This window comes from Arachis duranensis, chromosome 9 (assembly GCF_000817695.3).
Source record: "Arachis duranensis cultivar V14167 chromosome 9, aradu.V14167.gnm2.J7QH, whole genome shotgun sequence".
NCBI classification, from domain to species: Eukaryota; Viridiplantae; Streptophyta; class Magnoliopsida; order Fabales; family Fabaceae; genus Arachis; species Arachis duranensis.
Genome location: NC_029780.3, coordinates 116,929,221 through 116,942,904, shown reverse-complemented (window position 1 = coordinate 116,942,904; position 13,684 = coordinate 116,929,221). Strand labels below are relative to the sequence as shown.

General features: G+C 29.3%; 1 protein-coding gene across 1 annotated transcript in view; it reads left to right on the top strand.

Annotated features, from left to right (window-relative positions):
* Positions 1 to 6,902: 6,902 nt before the first annotated feature.
* The window catches only part of LOC107467743 (co-chaperone protein p23-1), a 10,242-nt gene continuing 3,460 nt past the window's right edge, over positions 6,903 to 13,684 (top strand). The window contains exon 1 of the mRNA XM_016086919.3: positions 6,903 to 6,922. Coding sequence (XP_015942405.3) covers positions 6,903 to 6,922 — 20 coding nt within the window. The remainder of the gene's footprint in view (positions 6,923 to 13,684) is intronic.

Genomic DNA, 13,684 nt, shown 5'->3' with positions numbered 1-13,684 from the left:
CTTTTTTGATTCTCCACTCTCTCAAATATTTCTCAATTTCTCTTCTTGTATCAGTCTTGTGGTTCTCAATCTGGCAGAAATTTATAATTCTCTTTTGTAACTTCTATTTTTCATCAATGAAATGTGCAGTCAAATTCATATAATCATAATTTTGATTTAATGTCCAGCAATCTGTTCTCAAGCAAATTCGAACACATGACTTTGCCAACCATTCTTTTAGCTTTTTCTTCTCGTCAAAATAAAGTTGAAAGCAATCTTTTGAGACCATCACCCTAGGTGGTACCGTAAATCTTGGCTCAAATTGATTTAACATTTTACGAAATTCAATCCCTTCAACAACTTTAAACGACATTTTATCAAGTGTAACAAGCTCAGCTACAGACTTTTTACAATCTTCCAAGTTATAATCCTTAAAGGCTTTGCATAGTTCCCCTTCTTCATCAATTTTAGCCATATAACCATGAAGTGTCTCCTTCTTCCCCACTTTAGTAAATATCCACTTATGAACACTCTTCAAGTTTTTATTTAGAGAATTTGTGCATGTTTAGTAGGATGACAACTATATTTTTTCTGGCAATGATTACATTTAACCTGATGTTGTCCCTTTGTCTCAGTCAATGGAAGTTCAGTAACATGCTGCCAAACATATGATTTTTTTCCCTTACGAACAACTTCTAGATCCTCATTGTTTGCAGCTTTGTTTTTTTGTGGCGACATCAATAGTAGGAGCAGGAGCAGTAAGATTTTCATCTTCAATTTCTATTGTTTTGTTCTCTTCCGTGATTTGTGGAGGAATACAATTATCTCTTCCTTCCATTATTTGTACCCTAAACAAACAAAATCAAGAACAAATTCAGCAATAATCAATAACACATCAGAAATTCAACAATAATCAGAATAAAATCAGAACAAAACACTAAAACAGGAAGAACAAAGTTGCTCCTAATAAGAAGTTTCAATAATCAAGAGTTAGAACAATAATAAAAATTCTGATTAAAACAATAACCAATTACTGGAAAATAAAGAACAATAAACACTTAATCCAAAAAATAATCAAAATCTCTAATCAGAAATTCCAATAATTAAAATCCCTAATTAGAAATTCTAATAATCAAAACCCTAATCAAAAATTTTAATAATCAAAATTCCTAATTAGAAATTCCAATAATCAGAACCCCTAAAATTTAGAACATTAATTATTTACCTGAGATTGAGCAGGGGCCAGAGAAGAGAAGAAGAAGAAGACCAGCGGCTGAGAAGAAGAGGACGACTGGAGGCAGCACCGTCGTGACCGAGAGGGGAGAAGCAGTCATTGTCGTCGTTGAGGCTTGAGGGTCAGAGAAGCTCCGTTGCACTTCGCCGTAGTCGTCGTCATCAGGGGGCGAGAAGCTTTAAGGGTGGCAGGGGGCGTGGCTGAGACCGGAGAGAGCAAAAGAGGGCTTGTGAGGTTAATGGCTCATGGTTGTATGCATGCCCTAGTTGTTTAGAAGTAGTTACCCTCACCGCGCTGGGGCCACGTGACCTAAGCTATGGCCTGGTCTTGGTTTCATTCCTCTTTCTGGTTTCATTTTTTTTTTCAGGGGTCAACCCTGGGCCACTTCGGGTCCGTGCCATCATACCCCAAAATCCTTCGGGCCCGAGCCATGTACACCTCTAAATTCAACATTAAGCTACTATAAACTAAAAATACATTAAATAAAGAAAAAATAAAAAATAAGTTGTATCTCTGTTTAGTATTTTTGTATCCTTCTTGTTAGAAAGAACACAAAATACATTAGTGTCTCAAGACACAATATCTTTGTCCATATCTATCCTGCTAAACATAATTTTGTGTCTCTATATTCATATATCAGGATTATACCCTTATAAACAAACGCAACCCAAGTGTCAATGAATGCTAATTGTAAAAGATGAGTATATTAAGTGTTGCCATAGCATAGTGATCACAAATAAAGGAATCTAAGGTAGCATTGAGTACAATAGGCACACTATAGTGTTTTAAGGACAATTTTAACAATAGAAGAAGGATACCCCAGTCTTCTATGCCACAACACAAGATTCAGATAATATTTTTCCGAAAAATCATGAAAAGTAAATTTATCAACTAAAGAAGATGGAATAGATAAGTTGTCAAATGAGTAAAGTCCATGTTTAAGTAGGTCCCAAAGAAGAATTTTCTTGTTGACCTGAGATTTAGCAAAACAACGGTAAGGATAAAATTCAAAAAATACATTATTATCCAAACAGAATTTTAAAACACTAGTAAATTTCTTAACAATTTTAGGTATATGCAATATGTTCTTGAGTGTAATGACTAATTGGAATACTAAAACCATTAGCAATGTAGAGCTTATCAAGACGGGTGTAATCAGTAACAGGTATGAGATTGCTTGCATCATGTGTGACATAATGATTGGCACCTGTGTCAGGATACCATGATGAGTCAGCAATTGAAGAAGTTGATGTTAGAAAGGATTGCCATTGATGAAATGAAAATAGAGGTGGTGGTGGTGGCTGGTTAGATGAAAATGAAGGATTAGAAGGGGTTAAGTTTCCATTATATGCATGATCAAGATGGTAGAGCAATGGAGATCAGAATGACCAACATGTTCACAAACTTGGCAATTCAATTGATTGCTTGGATTCCAAGAAAATCTTTCTCGATAGCCAAAACAGCCACCACAACCTCCTCTTTTGCCATTGAGATTTCTACTCGTAAATCTTGAATTAGAGAAGCTTGATTGTGCTATTTGTGCTTGTGCCATTCCAAGAGGCAACTATTTGAATTTTTCTAAAGTTTCTTCATGAGAAACAAAGAGAGTTTCAACTTATCCTATAGTGAATAACTTGGGTTTGGCTTGAACCAAAGAAATGCAACTTGAAAAATCTTCTTGAAGCCCATCACAGATAGCCTCAGCATGTGTTCTATTAATGACATCGTGACTAAAGGAAACTAGCGAGTTAACAAATTTCTTGATATTAGAGAGATATTGAATGATTGAAAGGGATTGTTTCTTGGAATTCTTCAACTAAGTGTGAAATTATTTGATCTTTGACTTTGCTGTTTCAGCAAAGAGTTGATAACATTTTTGCTAAATTTGTAGAGCTAAAGTGCAACGAACCATTTTATTTTTGAAAGAATCGTCAATGGAAGTCAGAAGTCAGGAATTAAGATTGTTGTCATTCATCATACTTAGAAGAGGTGCTTACAGTTTTTTCTGCCTCTGATGTATGCTGGGGAGGTTCTTTCCCTTCTACAATGTGATATTGCTATACTATTAATTGTGAATAGAGCCAATTGCTTTCAAATAATAAAATTCGTTTCATCAAGCTTGTTTGGAATAGATGAAAGAAGAGACTTGTTGCTGTTTAAGGAGGAGGACATGACCAATGCCACTAGATACCATATGAAAATTATTGTCAAGATGCAAGAATTGTGGTAAGAACAATGGACAAAGGACAATATGTATTATACTAATTTTATAATACTTTCATGGTTTATTAGGTAAATATTATTTAGTGGATGCTAGCTACTCTATATTGACAGAATACGTAGGTCTCTACAAATATGAAAGGTATCACCTACCGGATTTTACGCTCATATGGATTTGAAATCATAACGAGGTGTTTAATTATTATCATTTAAGTTTAAGATGCACAGTAAAGAGGACTCTTGGAGTGTAGAAGAATATGTTTGCAATCTTGGTGAAAAATGCCAAAGTTTTAATATTGAAACTCAAGTTTACATATTTAGTGCAACAATAGCTATACATAACTTTATTAGAAGAAGAGTAATGCTACACATCCAAGTCTTTTTATGAATAAAGTCCAACCAAATTAAATAATAAGACTTGAAATAATATTTGTCATAATTGATTTTTGTTATGTTAGACCAACTTGATTGGACTTGGTTAACAAAAAGATCTGGATGTATAGTATTATTCTTAGAAAAAACTCTCAAATAGATGCTGAATTTAAACGATTTGCAGACGAGAATACCATTGAACTTGAGGATAATGAAAGTGACATAGAAAAATTAGATGTCACTTCCACAGAAATGGATGATTTTCGTGACTCAATTATAGATCAAATAGTTCATCACATGCAGCATAATTAGTTTTAGTCGTTTATTTGTGTATGTATATTTTATGTAAGTCATAACTATATCTCTTTAAGATTATATTGATTTTGATATTATCAAATTTATATTTCAAAAGAAATAAGTAAGTTTTATCTTAATTTCATTCGTATACTTATATTTACACATCATTCTATATATATGTTTGAAGTTTGAACTATTACAATACACAAAAAAAAAACTAACCTCATAGTTACATATATATAATTTTTTTGTTTTTTAAATCATATAATAATATTTATTATTTAAATACATTCATTTTGGTTAACGTATTGTATTTATATAATAATATTTACATTTTCTCAATAAAAAATATTTATATTTTTCAAAATTATATTTGTTAATCCAAATACACACTAAGTCATTGAGTTGAAATATAAATATTTCGTAACTATTTTGTATTAATCTAAACTCCTAATGTCTCATTGCGGTTGTCCACCTTTACATAATTCGAGAATTTGATAAGTTTCTTTTTTTACATTTTAGCTAGTGCATTCCCCTGTGCCATGCACGAGTATGTCACTAACGAATGAAATTATGTTACATACGATATAGAAATACAAATATAATGTTGTTAACTTGAGTTTAAAGTATTTACAATACATCACTGATTGATACAATTGAAAAAATGCTAAAGAGACTACATATTGCACTAACATGGTCATGAAATATTTTGGAATACTTTTCTATATATGATATTGTTGAGTTTGACGACAATGATCCACTGTTCTGAATGCACACGCAAGCCATTATTTGACTTTACTCTTGATAATGTAACGTATAGTTGACCATATGTAAATACCGGTCTAGATAAATACAATCTAATTGTGCTTAAGGTCTGCCCTTGAGATTTGTTAATGGTCATAGCGAATGAGACAATGATTGGAAACTATCTGCGATGGAATTTAAATAGCAAAGCTTGGTTATTGAGAATCATATTCATCCGCAGTATTAGAATGACTTGGCCTATTTTGCCTCCTGTTAGCGTGATGCATTCAATTACATGGTTACCTTATCCCCTCACCCGTAATCTTGTTCCGTTACATAACTCGTTTGATTGATCAATATTACGCAGTAGCATGACCAGAATACCCACTTTCAGAGTCAATTCATGCGGTGGCAAACCAGAGCAATTATTTGCATTAAGGACATCTGGTGTAGGTGTATCCAATTCAGATTCCATGCTTCCTTCTTCGAGACACAAAGTATCTGAGTTTGAATAAGTTTTCACATCAGCATCCACATGTTGCATTATAAATGAGTTAACATCGTTGACAACTTCTAGCGTTGGGGTCAGGATTGATATATCATCAAAGAATGATATGTTGTTGATATTAACCAACAGGTTGGGATAAAACAAAGTCAACCAACTGGTCGAATTCTTGAATTATAATTTCATTGGGCATTACCACAATAGACTCACCATCAGTGGAATCTCCGGTAGTACCATCACCTATGTCCAGCAACCATGAAGCAAATTGAGAAACATCAATGAGTGATGTATAAGTTGCTCTAATAGTTAAACGTATGTTAATTTTAAGTCTTAATATATTACAGTGTTGCCATAAGTAAGATGAGTTTATGCCTGCTTGGACAATATCTTGGCGAGATCCCATTGGAATTATAGATAGAATTTACCTGAAGTCACCACCTAAAACCACAACTTTTCCTCCAAACGGTAGTTCTGGATTATAGTAAGGTTCAAACCTAACAATGTCCCTTAGGCATCTGTCGAGAGCTTCATACATAGCTTATTCAACATCGATGTCTCATCCCATATAATAAGTTTTGCTCTACAAATCAATTTAGACAATGAAGTGCTTTATTTAATGCAACAAACTGAGTCTTCATTCAAGTCTAAAGGTATCTTCTAGTGTGTCCATTTGAAAACAATAAAAAAACAATACCATTAGATACAACATTCAGAACAATTTTTCTTTTGTTTCTTATAGTCGTTGAGAGTTTTGTAGAAAACGTTTTACTGATTCTACCATATTCATAGACAGAAAAAAGTCACATTGATTTTTATTTACAGCATTGATAATTACATGAAAAAAATCACATTGGTTTTCATTTACAGCATTGATAATTACATCGAATGCAATCTTTTGGTCTACATTCATGTTTGTTAAATTTGTAGCTAACTAATTACGTACAATACGACGTCAAAGTTCAGTTAATCCACGATTAACCTATCATCTAATCCTTCAATAATGCCAAAGCTTAAAAAAGACATCCCGTCAAATTTTTTAAGTGATCTACCGGTGTATTATCCTGTAATTTTTTCTCTATCTTTAAAAAAGCTAGATTCATTATCTTGAATTTAGACATAAATTACTTGCATTTAATAAATTAGACACAGATGTAATAATTCAATAGTTTTAAAGTGATTTCAAAATATTTTAAATTTGAATTTGATTAAAATTTTCGTCCAACACTTTTTCAATTTTTATTATTTTATTAATTTTTAATGATGTGTCATATGTTTATCATACGAAGCTTCACTTATCAATTATATAAACACGGCCACTTTTCAATTTTTATTATTTTATTAATTTTTAATGATGTGTCATATGTTTATCATACGAAGCTTCACTTATCAATTATATAAACACGGCCACTTAGATAGATAGATTCTCTTTGTCCATATAACCTACCTAAGTTTATGTTTAATATTTTTCATATTATTCTTTCGAATTATTCTTTGGATCTGTGGCTTCAATAATTGTAGATATGTGCTACTTGGAGAGTTTGTTGCAATATGATGTATAGATTCTTTGCGAGGTGAGTTGTATTAGGTTGAGTTTTTTTTTATTTTAATATAATTTTATTTAACTAATTGTAATTTACATTGTATTGATGTTTTAACCTAATCTGGTTTAAACTATTACGATATTAGATTGATTTTAATTATATCAAATCAAATTATATTTAAAAAATGCAAAAATATAGAGACCTAAAAATACATACATAAATAAATATGATATTTATTTTATTTATTTGACAAAAAATAATCCTCGTTACTATTCTAAATTTCTAATGGCAAAAGGGGGGCATGTTCGGTCAAAGTGTCCGAAATATTCTACATGCATCTGCACTAGCTTAATTACTAAGATTTAAAAATAATTTATTAATTTGAAGATTATGCTTAAAAAAGTAAATTATTTGTACAGTCAACGTCAATGAATGGAGTTGAATTCTTATCCTACTTTGTAATGTAACGTGCCTTCAATTATTTTCGTGTAAGCCGTGCTACTCATATTAGTTAAAAAAATTATTTAAAATTAAAGAATTAGTAAAAAAAAAAGTGAAAATTTAAATATTATTAATTTATTATTATTATTATTGATTTTACAACTTATGTCTTGCGTAAATTTTACTATTTTAATTTAATAATAATTAGTATTTTTTTGTCATTTGATTGAAACTTTATAATATTGTCTACGAAAGATAAAAATAAAGATAAGATAAAATAAGAAGATAACATAAACATAATATAAGATGATAAATACTAAAACTGTAACTGAATTTATGTATTTTGTTGTTCTGAATTTGTGACCTATGAGACTTTTTTTTATTGTTATCATGAGCTAAAGTAAAAGAACAGTTTAATACACTTCGAAAGTTCGAGAATAAAAGATGTCAAAAACACCAAACTTATTGAGATTAAGATGAAATGGTTGAGAAGACAAAGACTTGGTGAAGATGTCTGCCTAGGAGAGGGAATGGGAAGAATTTTCATCACTCCAACTTGAGTTTTTTTGTCGAACCAAATGACAATCAACCTCTAAATGTTTGGTTCGTTCATGAAAAACTAGGTTAGCAGCAATATGAAGAGCATTCTGATTATCACAATATAAAACTGGTGGGCGGATAGGAGAGATGCGTAAAAATTGTAACACATTCAGTATCTATTGAAGTTCACAAGTTGTGTTGGCAAGTGCACGATATTCTGCTTCAATGGATAAGTGGGTAATTGGTAGTTTGTTTCTTAGTCTTCCAAGAGACTAAAGAGCTGCCTAAGAAGAAACAATAGCCTATTAAAGATCGCCGAGTGTCAGGATATCCGGCTCAATCAGAGTCACTGAAGGCGAGAAGCTGAATTTATGATTCTTTTGAGAAAAAAAAAGTCCTTTGCCTGAGCTAGTTTTCAGATATTGTAACACATGCTTGGCAACTTGAAGATGAGATTCAGTAGGAGATGCCATAAATTGACTTAATTGTTGAGTGATCGAGTAGTGGTGAGATAGTTAAGATGCCTAACCAAACGGTGATATACAAAAGGGTTAGATAGTAGGAGACTTTTGTCTTGATATAGTTTTGTGGTACTATTCATTGAAACAGAGGCAGGTTTAGCATTTAATAAACCAGAATCTTCCAAAATATCAAGATAATATTTTCTCTGAGATAAGCAAATTTTCTTTGCTGATTGAATAATCGCAATACCCAAAAAATATTTTAATGGATTCAAGTCTTTAATTCAAAAGTGTTGGTGCAAAATAACTTAATGGCAACAAATTCAAAAATAGAATTACCAGTGAGAACAATGCTGTCAAAACAGACTAGAAGGATAGAAATTTGAGTACCAGTAAATTTAACAAATAGACTATAATTACATAAGGTCTGCTGATATCCATGAGATAGTAAAAGATGAGAAAGTTTGTCATACCACATAGGACTAAATTGTCGTAAACCATATAGTAACTTCAGTAGCTTGCAGCATTGATTCGGTCGAGGAGATGTAAACCTGGGTGGTAGAGTCATATAAACATCCTCAGAAAGATTCCCATATAAGAAAGTATTATTGACATCCAACTGATGTATGGGCCAATGCTTCATAGAGGCCAATGCCAAAACTAATCTGATGGTGGCAGGCTTGACAACAAGGGAGAAGGTTTACAAGAAATCAACACCTTCAGTCTGAGTGAACCCTTTAGCCACAAGGCATGCTTTATATCGATCAACTGAATCATCAGGCTTGCGTTTGATGCGATAGACTCATTTACAGCCAATCGGCTTAACGCCTGTAGGGCAATCAACAAGACGCAAAGTTTTGTTCAACTCAAGAGCATCTAACTCATCTTTCATAGTATTATACCAATTAGAGTGATGATTGGCGTCTTTAAAAGACTTTGGTTCAAGATTAGAATGTAGAGATAAAAGAAACTTATGATGAGAAGATGAAAGAGAAGAAAAAGACATAACTGGAGATAGAAGATAACAACATTTTGAGGGAGAGAGATTTGTGGATATGAGAGAGGAATTCCACAAGTAATTAGAGAGATATGCTAGAGGTCGGTGAGGTCAGTCGGAAGGATGACGACGGATTGCTCAGGTGGCGAGGAAGGTGATGTGGGATGAAGAGGTGCTTGTGGGTTAGTATCCATCATGGAAAGAGAGAAGGTTGTACGACTTGAAATAGATTCGGGGTCATGGGTTCAAGTTGGTTAGGACACGGTAGTGAGAAAGAAAGAGAGGTTGTTGGAGAAAAGAAAGAATTGGATGAAAGTGGGTCAATGGGTATGGGTGAAGGTCTAACTGGAAGACTAACTAAATCTTATTTTTGAGAAAACGTATTTGGCAATGTAGGGTTGAGTGTATGGAATTAGATATTTTTTGTGGTGAAGAAAAAGATTATTTCATAAAAAATCATATTCCTAAAAATCTCAATTCTTTTATCTTCTAAAACATAAACAATATATCCTTTAAAACCATGTTGAAAACCAATAAACACATCCTTTTTAGCTCTTGGATCAAATTTTGATATGTTTGTCATTAGGGTAGAAACAAAACATAAGCATCCAAAAATTTTAAATCATGATAATTTGGTGGATGATTAAATAAAATCTCAAATGTTGTTTTAAAATTAATTGCGAATGATGGAACTCTGTTAAGTAAACAAACAGCATGCTTAACAGCATAAGACCAAAAAAGTGATGGTAAATTAGATTGAAATATAAGAGCACGAGCTATATTTAAAATATGTTGATACTTGCGTTTTACCCTTCCATTTTGTTGAGGAGTTTTAACACAACTACGCTGATGAATAATGCCATTTGAAGCATAAAAATCATATAAAATAAAGTTTGATCCATTATCGAAACGAATAGCTTTGACTTTAGAGTTGAATTGTGTTTCAACTAAAGTAATAAAATTTTTTTATATGATTTTACACTTCTCCTTTTGATTTTAATAAAATAACCCATGTAAAGCGGCTAAAATCATCAATAGTAAAAAAAATATTTATGATTATGAATAGAATTTTATCGAAACGGACCCAAATATCAAAAAGTAACAAATCAAAACATGCATTGGTTTTGTTAAAATTTTGAGAAAATAAAAGTTTCTTTTGCTTAGAAAGATAACAAATGTCACAAGGTTCATCATGATGCATAGAAATAAAAGAAAAATATTTATATAAATGATTAAGTCTTTATCTAAAAAAGTGTCCTAAACGAAAATACCATATATTTGAAGGTGTAATGAGTGGGAATTGGATGAAATTTATAGAATGTGTAGTGTATAGATTTTTAACAAAATTAAATTCAAGGACATATAATTCATCTTTCATTCTACCCAAATCAATTATCCCCAAATTATTGCTCTGTAGAGTGCAAGAAGAAGATGAAAAAGTGAGTATATATTTGAGTGCTGAAGTAATTTTTGAGATGGAGATAATATTCAAATTGAAATGAGGTAAATAAAGAATATCACGAAGAACTAAGGATGGTGAAAATTAAATAATACTTTTATAAGAAATAATAATTTGAGAACCATTTGATAAATGAACAATAATAAGAGAATTTTGTGTGTAAAAAATAACCAAAACAAATTTAATGCAATATTAACAATAAAAAAATAAATATATAAAATATAAAATAGTAACCATATTTAAATTGTAAATTTTTTAGATTTAGTATTAATATTTTAAAATTAATTCACCCATTTAAAATTATAATATCAAAAAATTTTAAAAGTTAAATTGAGATTTTAACTAATATATTGATAATACACATCATGTAATAATATGAAGTTGAAAGCAGCATAAATTTTAATAGGTTACATGATAGTTAATAACTTTGGAATACATAATTGTTATAGGAGAAATTGATGATACGTTTTAATTTAATATAGGTCAATTTTATGGTATCTATAAATTGATATTTAAATTTTGTCTATTTATTTTTTATAGTAAATTTTAAATTTTTAAAAATTATTTATTTTATATTTTTTAAATTGAATATTAATTTTTAATTTATGTTTAATAAATTAAATATCACCTTTTAGACACTAGCAATTATCTTTAATATAAATGTTAAAAAAAACGTATTTTAATTTGGAGTTCATACACGTCTTTTTTCCGTGTTGTAAATCATTGATGCATTTGCCAGAGAAATGATTATTATTATTAGTATTGTTGTTGTTGTTGTACTCATGAAAGAAAAAATAATAATACTGTGAATAATCATTAAAATATTATTAGAAGTTTCAATTTTGCAGTGTTTTGTTGTAACAAGTGTATTACTCATGAATCATGATCTTTTCCATTATTTCATAGTTTAAATAATGGATGCTTGATTGGAGGAGGCATCACGTCCTTCTTCAGTTCAGTGAACATGCATTTTGGTTTTGACTATGGTGTTATTACATAAATTAACAAATAACAATTAGACCCTATCTTAGCACGTAAGATTATGGTTCACAGAAGTGAAAATAAAAAAATGTTGCGTGCATAGAACAATTGATTAAATTTCTTTATGTGGGGCACGCTGGACGCGTTCTTCGGATGTTTATTCTGTAAATAATGATAAGAGAGTTTTAATTTATTTTTTAGTATTTAAATGAACAAAAATTAAATATATATGTTAATTTTTTAAAGATCAAAATAATAAAAAATAAAAACTTTTTATTTAAAAATTAAGAACATAATTAAAAAGATGAATTAAAATTTATAATTATCTTTTATTCTCAAATTCAGTAGTTCCTCATTGACAAGCTAATATACTTTGTTTTTCCCACAAAATTAAAATAATGTAATAAACCTAAAGATTCACCTTAATCTTTAATTTTAAAATAATATTTTTGTCTTTAATATTGATAAAAAAATTAAAAAAGATTTTTCTTTATCTCAATATATAAAATATATTTTAATTCTACTTTTAGTTTTATGCGATAATTTTGTATCCGTTTAATTAGAAATAATTTTAAAATACAAAATAAGGAATAAAAGATGTTACAAACTTTATGAGTTGGGGACAATTTAAATTATATTAACGGGCTTATCATTAACACATAAAAACAACTATAATTATAAGCTGCAGTTGAGATTTAGTTCAAATGGTTATCCATGTATCTCTTAGGGTTCGTTTGAAACTTCAAAAGCTATTTTTTTTTTAGGTTTTGACTTATACAAAGTTATATTAATAGGGTTTGGTATAATTTTTTAGATAAATTTTTAATTTTTTAAAAAGTTATTTAAAATTTTTTGAAAAAGTTAAAAAATATGACTTCTCCTATTTTCAAAAGTTATTTTATCACTCCTATTTAATGCATAATTTTAAAATAAGAATTAGTCACCAAAAATTAAAAAGTCACAAAAAAATGATTTCTATAATAACTTTTCAAACACAAAATAACTTATTTAAAAATTATTATTAATAAAAATCCTTATATTTTAAATTTTTTTTTTTCAAAAGAACTTATTTAAGAAGTTTAGTGAAAGTAGTCCTACATTCGAATTATCTAATTTATCAGACAGAAAAAAACTATAATTATATGCTATTCAAATCAATTTGAAGAAAGGGTAAATTAGACTAATTCCAAATGGATAATTATATGCAAGTACTCTACTATGCTTTATGCAAAGTTGTGAAGAATAGAATATAAAAGAAATTAGTCTCTAAAATTATATTTATGCTTTAATCTAACTTTAAAAATTTTAATTTATTTAATTTAGTTTTTTAATTTGACATTAATGATTTATTTTTGTCACACAATTATTAATGATATATTAAGATAGATCAATAAATATCACATTATATTTTTTATCAATTATCTAATGTGTTAATTAAAACCTTTTACTTCAATTTAGTTAAAATAAGAGTTTTAAATGTTTGGTAAAAAACAAATTGAGATAAAAATAAAAATAGTTTTAATTGTTTAAAAAATCTAATGAAGTACTTCTCAATCCATTTTAGTACTTCGTTGACGGTCTTGCGACAAAAATAAGACAAACAAACTAATACAAATTATAAATGTTAAGTTGAGAGACCAAATCAAATAAATCAAAATTAAAATCAAACGAGTATAATTTCAAAAATTAATTTAAATAGTAACTTGTATAAAAAACATAAAAAATGCATAATTTCATTAATATCAAATGTTTTTCTAATTGATACCCTTTTTTCTAATTAATATTTGTTTTTTTAATTGGTATCTTTTTTAGACATACAACTTGGATTATCTTTAAAATTATGTATATATAGTCTTTATGCAAGTCAATAATACTTTCTTAAAAATAGCTAAGTAGAATTTATTTTTATAATA